General features: G+C 53.3%; 2 protein-coding genes and 5 non-coding genes across 9 annotated transcripts; 6 read left to right on the top strand and 1 right to left on the bottom strand.

Annotated features, from left to right (window-relative positions):
- The first annotated feature begins 517 nt into the window (after window positions 1–517).
- NOP56 (NOP56 ribonucleoprotein) lies at window positions 518–5846 on the top strand. Its single transcript, XM_042980767.1, has 12 exons — window positions 518–588; window positions 742–831; window positions 1221–1335; window positions 1892–2053; window positions 2229–2427; window positions 2795–2982; window positions 3060–3211; window positions 3389–3489; window positions 3856–4004; window positions 4234–4355; window positions 4544–4681; window positions 5388–5846. Exons 1-12 carry the CDS (start codon window positions 586–588, stop codon window positions 5760–5762), a joined length of 1794 nt encoding a protein of 597 aa, XP_042836701.1. The 5' UTR covers window positions 518–585; the 3' UTR covers window positions 5763–5846.
- LOC122237544 lies at window positions 1661–1728 on the top strand. Its single transcript, XR_006216146.1, has one exon. It is a non-coding gene; the product is annotated as a small nucleolar RNA SNORD110 (small nucleolar RNA).
- On the top strand, window positions 2540–2670 carry LOC122237534. Its single transcript, XR_006216135.1, has one exon. It is a non-coding gene; the product is annotated as a small nucleolar RNA SNORA51 (small nucleolar RNA).
- Window positions 3552–3636, top strand: LOC122237542. Its single transcript, XR_006216144.1, has one exon. It is a non-coding gene; the product is annotated as a small nucleolar RNA SNORD86 (small nucleolar RNA).
- On the top strand, window positions 4069–4139 carry LOC122237519. The gene has a single exon (XR_006216121.1). It is a non-coding gene; the product is annotated as a small nucleolar RNA SNORD56 (small nucleolar RNA).
- Window positions 4402–4473, top strand: LOC122237518. The gene has a single exon (XR_006216120.1). It is a non-coding gene; the product is annotated as a small nucleolar RNA SNORD57 (small nucleolar RNA).
- A 1-nt stretch (window position 5847) lies between the features above and the next one.
- On the bottom strand, window positions 5848–10820 carry IDH3B (isocitrate dehydrogenase (NAD(+)) 3 non-catalytic subunit beta). Of its 3 annotated transcripts, XR_006215560.1 has the most exons (13): window positions 10772–10820; window positions 10563–10643; window positions 10356–10454; window positions 10135–10255; window positions 8355–8415; window positions 8146–8278; window positions 7909–8042; window positions 7708–7810; window positions 7475–7621; window positions 7130–7224; window positions 6955–7015; window positions 6092–6295; window positions 5848–5981 (listed from the first exon to the last, which is right to left on the bottom strand). XR_006215560.1 is itself a non-coding variant. In XM_007073197.2 (12 exons), exons 1-12 carry the CDS (start codon window positions 10805–10807, stop codon window positions 5901–5903), a joined length of 1152 nt encoding a protein of 383 aa, XP_007073259.1. In that variant the 5' UTR covers window positions 10808–10820; the 3' UTR covers window positions 5848–5900. The 3 variants fall into 3 exon arrangements, 2 of the variants coding, with proteins under 2 accessions (XP_007073259.1, XP_007073258.1); XM_007073197.2 differs by lacking the exon at window positions 6092–6295; XM_007073196.2 differs by having other exon boundaries at window positions 5848–6295.
- Between the last annotated feature and the right edge of the window lie 849 nt (window positions 10821–11669).

The following is an 11669-nucleotide window of genomic DNA, read 5'->3' on the forward strand; positions in this document are numbered from 1 at the left end:
GGCCACGAAAAGCCGTTTCCTCCGGGTCTGCGCCATCGCGCCCCAGGCCCCGCTTCCATCCGCGGGAGCAGGGTGGTCCCCGAGTGGGAGGCGGGGACGAAGGGGTCCCAGGAGGCGTGGGGAGCAGGGAGGGGTCCGGGGCTCTAGATCACCCGCGTTACGGAAAGCGGGCTCGGCAACAGTTTCCGCGTGGGAATAGTGGCCGCGGCCCGCACGGGACCTCCCGCCCGGTCTCTGCCGAGCTCTGCATCCACAATTCCTATGATGAAGACCTGGGGCTGGAATATTATCTGGGAAAGCGCCTTCCCAAACTGCTTTGCGGCCTGCTGGCCAGGCCGCATCCCGCGCGTCCCCGGCAACCAAGCCGACCCGCGCCGCAGCGGAGGCCGCAAGGCAGCCCGCGCGCTCGCGCTCCCACCTCCCGCCCTCCGGGCGATACCACCGCGGCGCACCCCTCCGAAGGCCCGCAAAGGTATCGTCCCCGGTCTCTGATTGGCCGGCGGCGCGGAGGCGTGGCTTCCGGAGCCCGGTTCCGCGCGCCGGAGCCCACTCGCCGCATTGCGAGCCGGGCCAGGAGCAGGCGCCATGGTGAGGAGTGGTAGCGGGTGCGGGTGAGGCGAAGGCCGAGGTTTGGGCCTGAGTTCGGGCGGGAGCCCGGGCCGGGGCGGGAATCTGCCCTGGGAGCGGGGCCGGGTGAACTCGGGAACCGCGCTGACGCTCGCGCCCCGGCTCCCGTTCCAGGTGCTGCTGCACGTGCTCTTCGAGCACGCGGTCGGCTACGCGCTGCTGGCGCTGAAGGAGGTGGAGGAGATCAGCCTGCTGCTGCCGCAGGTGAGTGGAAGCGGTGGGCTTGCCGGCCGCGCCACAGCTCCTCGGGCCGCCGGGCCCCGGCATGCACCGCGCGCTCCCACGTGGCCGGTCGCGCTTTGGGGGGTGCGCTGGGCCTGAAAGCTCCCGACTTGGCGGTGGGTGGGTGTGTGTGTGGGGGTCCTTACCTGCGTTCGTAATTAGTGTCGCGTTAGAAGCACTTGCAAGTAAGCCCCCCCCCGGGTTGCACCCCGTACGATGAAGCCGACCGGGATTCAGGGCCTATACTCGGCTCGTTTTCAAAGCGTTCGGTTGGTTCTTAAACATGCGTGCAGGGCTGAGAACCGCTGCTTTACTGCGCCCTAGAGGCAAGAGCCAGGGAAGAAAACCGCTCATCCTGTTTCTTCCCCAAGGTGGAAGAGTGCGTGCTCAACCTGGGCAAGTTCCACAATATCGTTCGTCTGGTGGCCTTTTGTCCCTTTGCCTCGTCCCAGGTTGCCTTGGAAAATGCCAACGCTGTGTCTGAAGGTGAGTCGGCCACCACCAAGTATTTTACGGAGATAAGTCGATGTTATTTCTTTGTGGGCCTTCTAGAGATAAATGCTCCATAGGTGAAATCCGGTAGGGTGGCATGGTTTGATGGTAAAGGTGGTTCTCTGGTAATTGTCGAAGTGCTTGGAAAAGGCGGTTTTGATACAGAAGAGCCAAGAAAAAAAAGATTATTCCAGAAGGCAAATCAGGCACTGAATGCTTATTTACACAGAGCCCTAGGGTGTGTTGAAGGCTTCAATTATATATTGCACACGCTTGCAATTGGACCTGAGTCCTGTTCCTTCCATGGTTGATGCAGGCTTTGCAGTGATGACGTGAATCTGTCAATCCCCTGAGTGCAATCATTGATGTCTCCATGTCTCTGAGCAAAGCCTGAAGCAAGGAAGGATCTAGGTGTGCCATCCCAGCATGCCCTGTGGGACCAACATAGGATAAGTCTATCACTTAATCAGCGTTTAGGGTGACAGGATCCCTTTTATGAGTTAAGCATTCTTCAGTATGTTAGTGGAAGCTCTCTGTTCTCTGCCGTGAGGTGTTGTTCACGAGGACCTCCGCCTGCTCTTGGAGACACACCTGCCATCCAAAAAGAAGAAAGTACTCTTGGGGGTTGGAGACCCCAAGATCGGTGCTGCTATACAAGAAGAGTTAGGGTACAACTGCCAGACTGGAGGCGTGATAGCTGAGATCCTGCGAGGTGGGACTGCTATTAACATTCACTACATTCGTGGCATCTCTGAGGGGGGATCTGGAAACTTAACAGGGTGCTTAGCCTAAGGTTGCTTCTGGGAAGCCCTTCTGCTTGGCTGGTGCCCGTGGGTGCAGAGGTTGGCTTAGAACCTTCCCTTGCTCACAGTCTCGCTCTCCTCCAGGGGTTCGTCTGCACTTCCACAACCTGGTGAAGGGTCTGACAGATCTGTCTGCTTGTAAAGCCCAGTTGGGGCTGGGACACAGCTATTCCCGTGCCAAAGTTAAGTTTAACGTGAACCGGGTAGACAATATGATTATCCAATCCATTAGTCTCCTGGACCAGCTGGATAAGGACATCAATACTTTCTCCATGCGTGTCAGGTAAAGAGCCTGAGCAACCCCTGAGAAGGGGGTCTTTGGCCTGTGGTTTAACTAATTTGAATGCTGAAGTCAGGACTGGCTCCTGCCGGCAAAACTGCATGGGGTGGGGCTGAGCCTCCCGGTGCTTACCACAGGCTGTGTTCTTACACTGACTGTACAGAAAGAGGAGGCAGAGTAAATCCACCCATATACACCCCAGCCCAGGTGCTTTGCCTGGTCTGTATTGTGAATGGGGGGACATGGAGTTGACGTTTTAAATCTGACTTGTTTCCTGTTCTTCAGGCAAAGAATAGAAATGGAGAGGGTTGAGGCTATAACTTTGAGACCTGGCAGCTGGGCAGGGAGTGACTGTGCTGGCTTTTTGCAGGGAGTGGTACGGGTATCACTTTCCTGAGCTGGTGAAGATCATCAATGACAATGCTACATACTGCCGCCTCGCTCAGTTCATTGGAAACCGAAGGGAGCTGAATGAAGACAAGCTGGAGAAGCTGGAAGAGCTGACAATGGATGGAGCCAAGGCTAAGGCTATTCTGGATGCCTCGCGGTCCTCCATGGGTCAGTACAGCTTAGTGGCCAGAATAAGTTTGGGGCTGTGAATATCTGGTCTTGCATTCACTCTTGGTGTCCCTTAGGCATGGACATATCAGCCATCGACTTGATAAACATCGAGAGCTTCTCCAGTCGTGTGGTGTCTTTGTCAGAGTACCGCCAGAGCCTACACACTTACCTGCGATCCAAGATGAGCCAAGTAGCCCCCAGCCTATCAGCGCTAATTGGGGAAGCGGTGCGTCAGGGGGAACACAACATGGGGTTAAGGACTGTTACAACAGAGGTCCATACTACTGTATTTTCTGACCCATTGTTAATCTTCCCCAGTTGCACTTGATGACGGGTGAAGCGGAATTATGCAGTTGGTAGAGTGGCAATTCCAGCTTCTCTAATTCCTTGAATCCTTTTCTAGGTAGGTGCACGTCTCATTGCTCATGCTGGCAGCCTCACCAACCTGGCCAAGTATCCAGCGTCCACAGTGCAGATCCTTGGGGCTGAAAAGGCCCTGTTCAGGTACCAGTGAGGGCACCTGCCCACACACAGGTGCCACTTGCAGTGCCCACTGCTTGTTTGGGGATCACGGTGATGGCTGACCAGGGCTCCCTGACCTATACAGACCTCTGCTATGGGGTGATGGCCAGTCCTGGTGTCTGAGTGATTCCCAGGGCCCAGCAAAGGGACCAGATTTCCAGGTCAGCGACATTGGATGCCTTCCCTCTGCCTCTGGGAGCTGTGGGTTGGCATGAGGTGGGGGTGTAGAGACCCAGTCCAGCCTAAGGCTCACTTTGGAGACTGGGAGCACGGGAGGGGAGGAGCTGCCTCGGCTGGTGGGGTTGAGATTTCTGATCTTAAACTCCCCACTAAATATTCTTCTCCCAGAGCCCTGAAGACAAGGGGTAACACCCCAAAATATGGACTCATTTTCCACTCCACCTTCATTGGCCGAGCAGCTGCCAAGAACAAAGGCCGCATCTCCCGATACCTGGCAAACAAATGCAGTATTGCCTCACGAATTGATTGCTTCTCTGGTATGGGTGGGGGGGTTGGAGGAGAAGGGGCTGGGAGGAGGGGAGGCTGACTACCTAGCAGCTTCTACAATGATGGCAATATTTTTCGTCAACAGCAGTTCACCTAGTGAGTGTTGATACCTTGGGTCTGAGTGAAGCTGAGGGTAGAGGGAATACGGTGGGGAGAAGCTGGCCCTTTAGGAGCTGACAGGCTTTGTTTACCCACACGCACGCACACACACACATCCAGAGGTGCCCACAAGTGTATTTGGGGAGAAGCTTCGAGAGCAAGTTGAGGAGCGGCTGTCCTTCTATGAGACAGGAGAGATTCCACGAAAGAATCTGGATGTCATGAAGGAGGCGATGGTTCAGGTCAGTTTGGGCTTTGCTGGGTGGGGGGAGGACCAGAGCTGGCTGTTGGAGGTGATGAACTGGCTTAGCCTGACTTTGTAGAGTGGAGGCAAAAAAACTGATTTAATGAGCCTGATCCAGTGAAGCCGGAAAGGAGGCCTAGAGAACCTGCAGTCTTCAGGGCCTTTTCAGCACTTTTCTTTGGCCAGGCAGAGGAAGCGGCTGCTGAGATGGCCAGGAAGCTGGAGAAGCAGGAGAAGAAACGCTTGAAGAAGGAGAAGAAACGGCTGGCCGCCCTTGCCCTCGCGTCTTCGGAAAACAGCAGTAGTACCCTGGAGGAGTGTGAGGTCAGTGGGCAGGCCAACCCTCAGCCCAGGGTGAAGGCCCTGGGTATAGGGTTCTTGACAGCAGAACAGAGGATGTGCTACCTCACATCATGGTCTCAAGTCCAGGCTTTTGGACTAAAATCAGGACCTGAAACATCTCAAACTACCTCTTGATTCTATAGGAAGGAGATAGGTGCTGAGAGAACTGGCTCAGGAGCCCAGAGAGCTGGTTGTAACACACCCGGTCCCTGGGCAAGTGTTCTGTCCTCGGCTGCCTCCCAGGAGTCCTCAACCGGGGGTAGTGTAAATTCCTGCTCTGCGTGTTCTCAGACGTGTGTCCGGAGGTGGTAGCATTTCACAGTGGGGCTTGGGGCAGGGAGGTCTCCACGATGTGTGCTAGGTTAGGGTCCTCCCCAGGATTTTCATGCAGCGCCCAGTTTGTCAAGTAGTCTTTCAGGGTCCCCTTTGGAACATGGCATGATGGTTCTATTGTGTGTTTTTCTATAGCTATTTCATGGGCTTAGACAGCAACATATCCTCCTTAAGTGGGAGTCCCCTTGGGGATGGGTTTGCAGCATCTTGCCTATAGTTAGAAATCCTTTCCGAAACACTGGGCGATTTTCACACTATTCCCACCAGTTTCTCTGCCCTATTTAGTTGCTGGAATTTTCAGAGGTGCGCACATGCATACGACGGAAGATAGTTTCATGCCCATTTTTCTCTTTAGGAGATAAGTGAGAGACCCAAGAAGAAGAAAAAGCAAAAGCCCCAGGAGACTCCTCAGGAGAACGGAATGGAAGACCCATCGGTTTCTGTCTCCAAACCCAAGAAAAAGAAATCTTTTTCCAAGGAGGAGCTGGTTAGTAGTGATCTTGAAGAGACCGCTGGCAGCGGAAGTCTTCCTAAGAGGAAGAAATCTTTCCCCAAAGAGGAACCAGTTAGTGATGCCGAAGAGGCAGCAAACAGGAGCATCCCTAAGAAAAAGAGGAAATTCTCTTCCAAGGAGGAGCCGCTCAGCAGTGGGCCAGAAGAGGCTGTTGGCAGCAGGAGCAGCAGCTCCAAGAAAAAGAAAAAGCTCCACAAGTTCTCCCAGGAAGATTAGAGCGGACATTTTCCCGGTGGGGCATAACCCACATGGCATTTCCCAACCCATCCCTTATATCCCAATAAAAACAAATTCACAGAAGTCCGTATATTTGTTTTATTGAACACCTTACATGGCTATGGGTGTGGATGGGACCTACTGGTGAGGCAGAGCACCAATGACCGCCTCAGTGAAGTCTTGGCAGGTGGCATAGCCACCCATGTCAGAAGTTCGAACCTGTAGGGGAGAATGGTCATCATCCCTGTGGCCTAGGCCCCATCCCTAGGCGGCCCCCTACCCCCACCTAGTAATACACAGGTCCCTAAGGAAGCCAGCCCCAGGACAACCTAGGCTCTGCCCAGACGATTATGGTCTAAAAGGTTTAAGAGCTCTTCTCTGGTCCACTGTACTGAAGGGAGGTGTAGGTAGTATGGTCCTTGTGAGGTTGGAGGGAATAAAGGGGTTTAGCCCCCGTGGGGGTGCAGGTGGCCGATGACAGACTTGATGAAGTCGGTTGTGGTACTGTAGCCGCCCATGTCTCGAGTCCGCACCTACAGCCACCACCGGCAAAAGCCGTGGGGAAGAAGAGAAGAGAGCCCATGAAGGGGGGATAGGGCAATGTGATGGGCATGGAATCCAAGAAGGAATGACAAGGCCAGAAAGAAGATGCAATGCAGCAGAATCGCAAGGAGGTGGCCAGGTTTGGAAGAGCATGGGCTCCCCCACTCCTGTCTGGGCCAGAGCCACTATCAGAGCTATGCTGCAGCCTGAGCAGGATGGGAGGGAGGCTGAGCGTGAAGTGAGATGGGAGATGCAAATCCTGGAGGACTTCAGACCACGTGGGAGGACGGAAGGCAGGGGAATGCAGATGAGGAAGGGCTTGCAGGTGTGGAGAAGCAGACACCTGTGCCTCATCCTGCCTGCTACCTCCCTCTGCTCCTCTGGCCCCCACACCCTCCCCCAGACAGCAGCCACAAAAGAGCCGATGGATGGAGCAGGAAAGAGGGCATAGCAGACAGTAACCAAGAGGCAAAGGAGACTCAGAGGATGAAACAGCCAGGAGAAGAAAGGTGAGGAACAGCCCTGAGAGCTGCAGGGGAAGATCAGAGCGCAGAAGATGTTCTGGGGACCTGGAGGGAAAGGAGGCCCCGATTCAGGTTCCCCAAAGAGGAGTGCTGAGGCCCTGAAACCCACAGCCTTTCTAACTCACCTTGCCAACTTTGATCACCTTCTTCACGGCATCTGCAATCATGTTGGAGTGATACTCAAGACTGTCAATGTAGACAGGAAGAAACTGAGATTCTCCCCACATCATCCCCCTGATTTCCCCACCTGTGCTCCCCCTTAAAACACCCAGCCTCCTGCCCCAACCCACCAACACCTACTTGAGATGCCGCAACATGTTGGAAGCTGACAGCAGCATGGCTGTGGGGTTGGCTATGTTCCTGCCCACTGCCTGGGCAAATGGGTGCCGGGCGCCCTGTGGAGAGAGGGCAGGCCAGAGTCACTAGGAGCAGAGGTTACACAGAGGCTGAGGTCAGGGAAGGGCATTGAGGAAGAGAGCTCAGGTCAGATACCCAGGGTAGAAGCATAAGGCAGTGGGGGGAAGAACACACCAGGGTCACTGAGGAGGGGGATGCATCGGAGGGCAGCTGTCAAGGGACCTGAAGTCAGAAGCCAGGCATGCAGAGAGGGCCGGCGGGGCGAAGAGAAGAGGTGACCTCACGTACCGTCTCAAAGACCGCATACTCTGCGCTATAGCTCTCACCAGGGACCACACCAGCTCCCCCAACCAAGCCAGCAGCCAGATTGTCAATAATGTTCCCGTAGAGATTGGGCATCACCAGCACATCAAACTGGTAAGGATTCTGCACCAGCTAGGAGGCAAAATGGCGGCATGGAGAAGTTCTGCTCCGTGCCCATCCCGGACACTCTGAGGGTGGAGACACGGGGAGGACATTACCTGCATGCAGCAGTTGTCTATGATCATTGTCTCAAACTTGATTTTGGGGTACAGTTCAGCAACTTCCTCACAGCACTGCAGGAACAACCCATCCCCAAGTTTCCTGTCCGTGGGCCAAAGGGAACAGATTCAATCAAGAAAGTGCAAGGGGCTACCTTCTCAGGGGCTGGCTCCTATCCCATGCAAAGACATGTCCCTCACATGATGTTGGCCTTGTGAACAGCCGTGACCTTGCCCCGCCCCTTCTTGGTGGCATAGTCAAAGGCAAACTTTGCAATCCGCTGAGATTTGGTTCGGGTGACGATCTTCAAGCACTCAATCACACCCCTTGCACTCTGGATAAGAAAAGAAAAACAGCCAGGTGACCCTGAAAACAAGGGAAGGAGCCATGCCGCTCTCTCCCTTCACCCCTGCCCTCCCCAGTTTCCAGGGCCTCACCTCGTGTTCCAGTGAGCTGTACTCCCCTTCTGTCTGCTCTCGAATGATCACGAGATCTAGATTGTTGTGTCGAGTCTTGTACCCAGGAAGCGATTTCACGTGGACTACGTTGGCAAACAAGTCCAACTTACGCCTGAGGGTGGGGCAGAGCCATCAGCACTCTGCCTGGTGCCCCAGGACTCCTCTGACCCACGGCCCCCGCCACTTACCTCAGTCGCATATCGTAGGAGGCCAGTTCTCCCTTATACTCCATCGGGGTATGGATCTTTCCTGTGTAAACAAAGGGGGAGGGGGAGGGCACAGGCTAAGACCAAGGGAACCCAGATCAGTGTCCAACCCTCTCAGTGACATGATGCAACCCAGACTCTCCTCTCCCACTCCCAAATCACTGACTCTTAAATGCCTCTGGAGACAAGAAACTGATGCTTGCAGGTCTATTTGACATTTTTTCAACCAATACTTATTGAATACTGGCCATGTATCAGGTACTAGGGATATCAACCAAAAAACACAATACACAATTCCTGTCCTCAAAACGTAAACAAGACATTGGGAAAGACGAATAATATGAAAGACACGATAAGTACCACAGGAGAGGTATTAATGTCGTACACAGAAGCACAGAATAGAAATTCTCTCTTGTAATATCAAGAAATTTATGAAAACAGCTGGCACTTCAGCCAAATCTTAGGTTAAGTGGGTAGAGTAGGTTGAATAGTGAGCCCACAAGAAATGTCCATGCCCTAACCCTCAGAACCTGTAAGTGTGACCTTATTTGGGAAAACGGTGTTTATAGACATAATTAAGGATCTAGAGATGAAATCATCTTGAATTACGGTGGGCCCGAAATCCAGTGTCAAGTCTTTATCCAGGAAACAAAAGAGAAACAGATACACAGACACAGTGGGAGAAAAGCTGTTCGAAAAATGAGGCAGAAATTGCAGCGATGCATCTACAAGCTAAGAAACACCAAGAGCCACCAGTAGCTGGAAGAGGCAAGGAATGATTCTCCCCTAAGCCTTCAGAGGAAGCCTGGCCAACACCTTAATTTTGGGATTCTAGCCTCCAGAACTGTAAGAGAACATATTTGTTACTTTAAGACACTAACTTTCAGGTGATTTCTACAGTAGCCCTAGGAAACTATAGCAGGGTAAGTGAGGACTATTCTAACAGCATCAAAGGAAGAACATTCCGGGCAGAAGTAACAATGTAAATCAAGATAGTATTTGAAAACTAACAGTCCAGTGTGCCCCAAGCACACAACAAATGTTATTGAAATGGAGGCAGAAAAGCTGAAAGTCAGTTTACGAAGAACTTACTCTCCCACGCTAAGGCAGGGTCTGGCAAAGCCATGTCGGTCTTTCCAAAAGAACAGATGCAGAAGACAGATTGTAGGGGCAGAACTGCAAGCCAAAAAAAACTCTAATAGGGAGATTAAAGCAGGGAAGGAGGGGGGAAGACAAAAGAAAAGAGGAAGCTAGAAATGGCATTCAAGAAACACAATTAACAAGATTTGATGACCCATGATATAGCCCCCTGACAGACTTCAAACCCTTGAAACCCTCCTGCACAGGCAGCTCACATTATCTCTCAACTCCTGGGTCCCAAACAGAAGAAACAAATGGCCACCACGAAATAGGGATGGGAGCCTGGGGGACTTAAGGTGTTAGTATGTGCCAAAAGAAGCTTAAAGAACGTTTGCTCGCGTGATTTTATTTAAAAAAAAATTTTTTTTAACGTTTTATTTATTTTTGAGACAGGGAGAGACAGAGCATGAACGGGGGAGGGTCAGAGAGGGAGACACAGAATCCGAAACAGGCTCCAGGCTCCAAGCTGTCAGCACAGAGCCCGACGCGGGGCTCGAACTCACGGACCCCGAGATCATGACCTGAGCCGAAGTCGGCCGCCCAACCGACTGAGCCACCCAGGCGCCCCAACTCGCGTGATTTTAAAAGGCATATGGGTGGAATAGCAAGGGGGCACACGTACCAATGATGGCCACCTTGTTCTCCTTCATGGAACTCAACACCTGCTCCAGCTTCTCCTCAGATGCCATATTCTGCACCTCGCTCAGGTGATGCTCCTGGAACTCCACTGGGACAGAGGCAGCCTTCAGGGACAGGTCCCCAAAATCTCTGGGTCACGATGGGGTAAGTCCTTTCCAACCCGCCCCATTAGTGTGTGCTGGCTGATTCCCCGACGTCACTCACCTTGAACACCTCCTTGACAGCGTGCATCAGTTCAGGCCCCACGCCGTCGCCTGGCAGCATGGTCACGGGAAAGGCGCCCTCCACCCTCATGTCCTCAGCCTGCCAGCGGGACCATCAGAGCTACAGCTGGGGTGGGAGCACTGGTCCCGGGGAGCGGGGGACGAGGGAACAGGCGCGTGGACAGACCGGAGCCGGACTTTCCCTTACCTGGCTTCGAGAGGCGGCGTGCGCCACGGCAGAGGTACACAGGTTCCTCCATGTCCCGGAATTCGGGGCGGCGACCAGCGCCTGAGACAGAGACGCACACGCCCGTGAGGTCGGGTACGGGGGTCCCACACCCCGAATACTGCAGTGAGCCTGGTACACACCCGCCGCACCTCCACCCGCCCCCGGCACGACCTGACCCCAGGCCTCACCCGGGTCAGCCAGCGGACACCGCTGAGAGCCGCCATGTCCTCCGCAGGAAGTCGCGGGGGAAGTGACGTCAGAAGCCCGCGCGGGCCCGACCCCGATTTCCGGTCTGTTGTAGGGCAGTGGGCGAGTCTCCATTGCCCGGACCAACGCTAGCCGCTCTCTGCTTTCCTTCTGCTCTTGACTCTTCTGCTTATCCCTTGCCGTGGAGCGTGAAGGGACACACACACTTTGCTACTTTGTTTTGGGGCTCCATATTTAATTTATGTTGAAACTAACACTAAAGGAGAATATGAGATTTCATGCTTAGGGAACGAGTGCCGGAGTTTAACGGGGTGAGAAACAATACTGAGGAATCTGTCCTTTCTTAATGTTTTTGTCTCTATGCCATGGTAACTCTTTTAAGCAATACGCACTGAACATTCCGTATGTCAGGGACTAAAAACATTAATGAACACAACACAGTCCTTGGGGGAAGGTTGTGTGTCTGGTTTCTCCGGCAGTCTCCTAGCCTGCCCAGTTACTCTGTATTAATCACATTTCCTCGTTGTTTCTTCCTATGTGGTCTTGTTCTTTGCTCTGACAGTTGTTTCCCTAAAAGTGTGTCCCAGGCCTCGACCACCCTGGGCAGAACCATTAGTTGGAGACAGAAATTATCTCAAGCATGTAAGTGGGACCAAAGGGAAATTTTGAACTGATTTTCTTAAGATTTTATTTTAAAGTAATCTCTACACCCAATGGAAGGCTCAAACTCACAACCCTCAAGATCATGAATCAAAGGCTCTACCGACTGAGCCAGGCAGGTGCTCCCAGACTGCTTTTTTTTTGTGATTTTTTAATGTTTATTTGTTTTTGAGAGAGAGAGAGCATGAGCAGGGGAGGGATAGCGAGAAGGAGACACAG

This window comes from Panthera tigris, chromosome A3, assembly GCF_018350195.1.
Source record: "Panthera tigris isolate Pti1 chromosome A3, P.tigris_Pti1_mat1.1, whole genome shotgun sequence".
NCBI classification, from domain to species: Eukaryota; Metazoa; Chordata; class Mammalia; order Carnivora; family Felidae; genus Panthera; species Panthera tigris.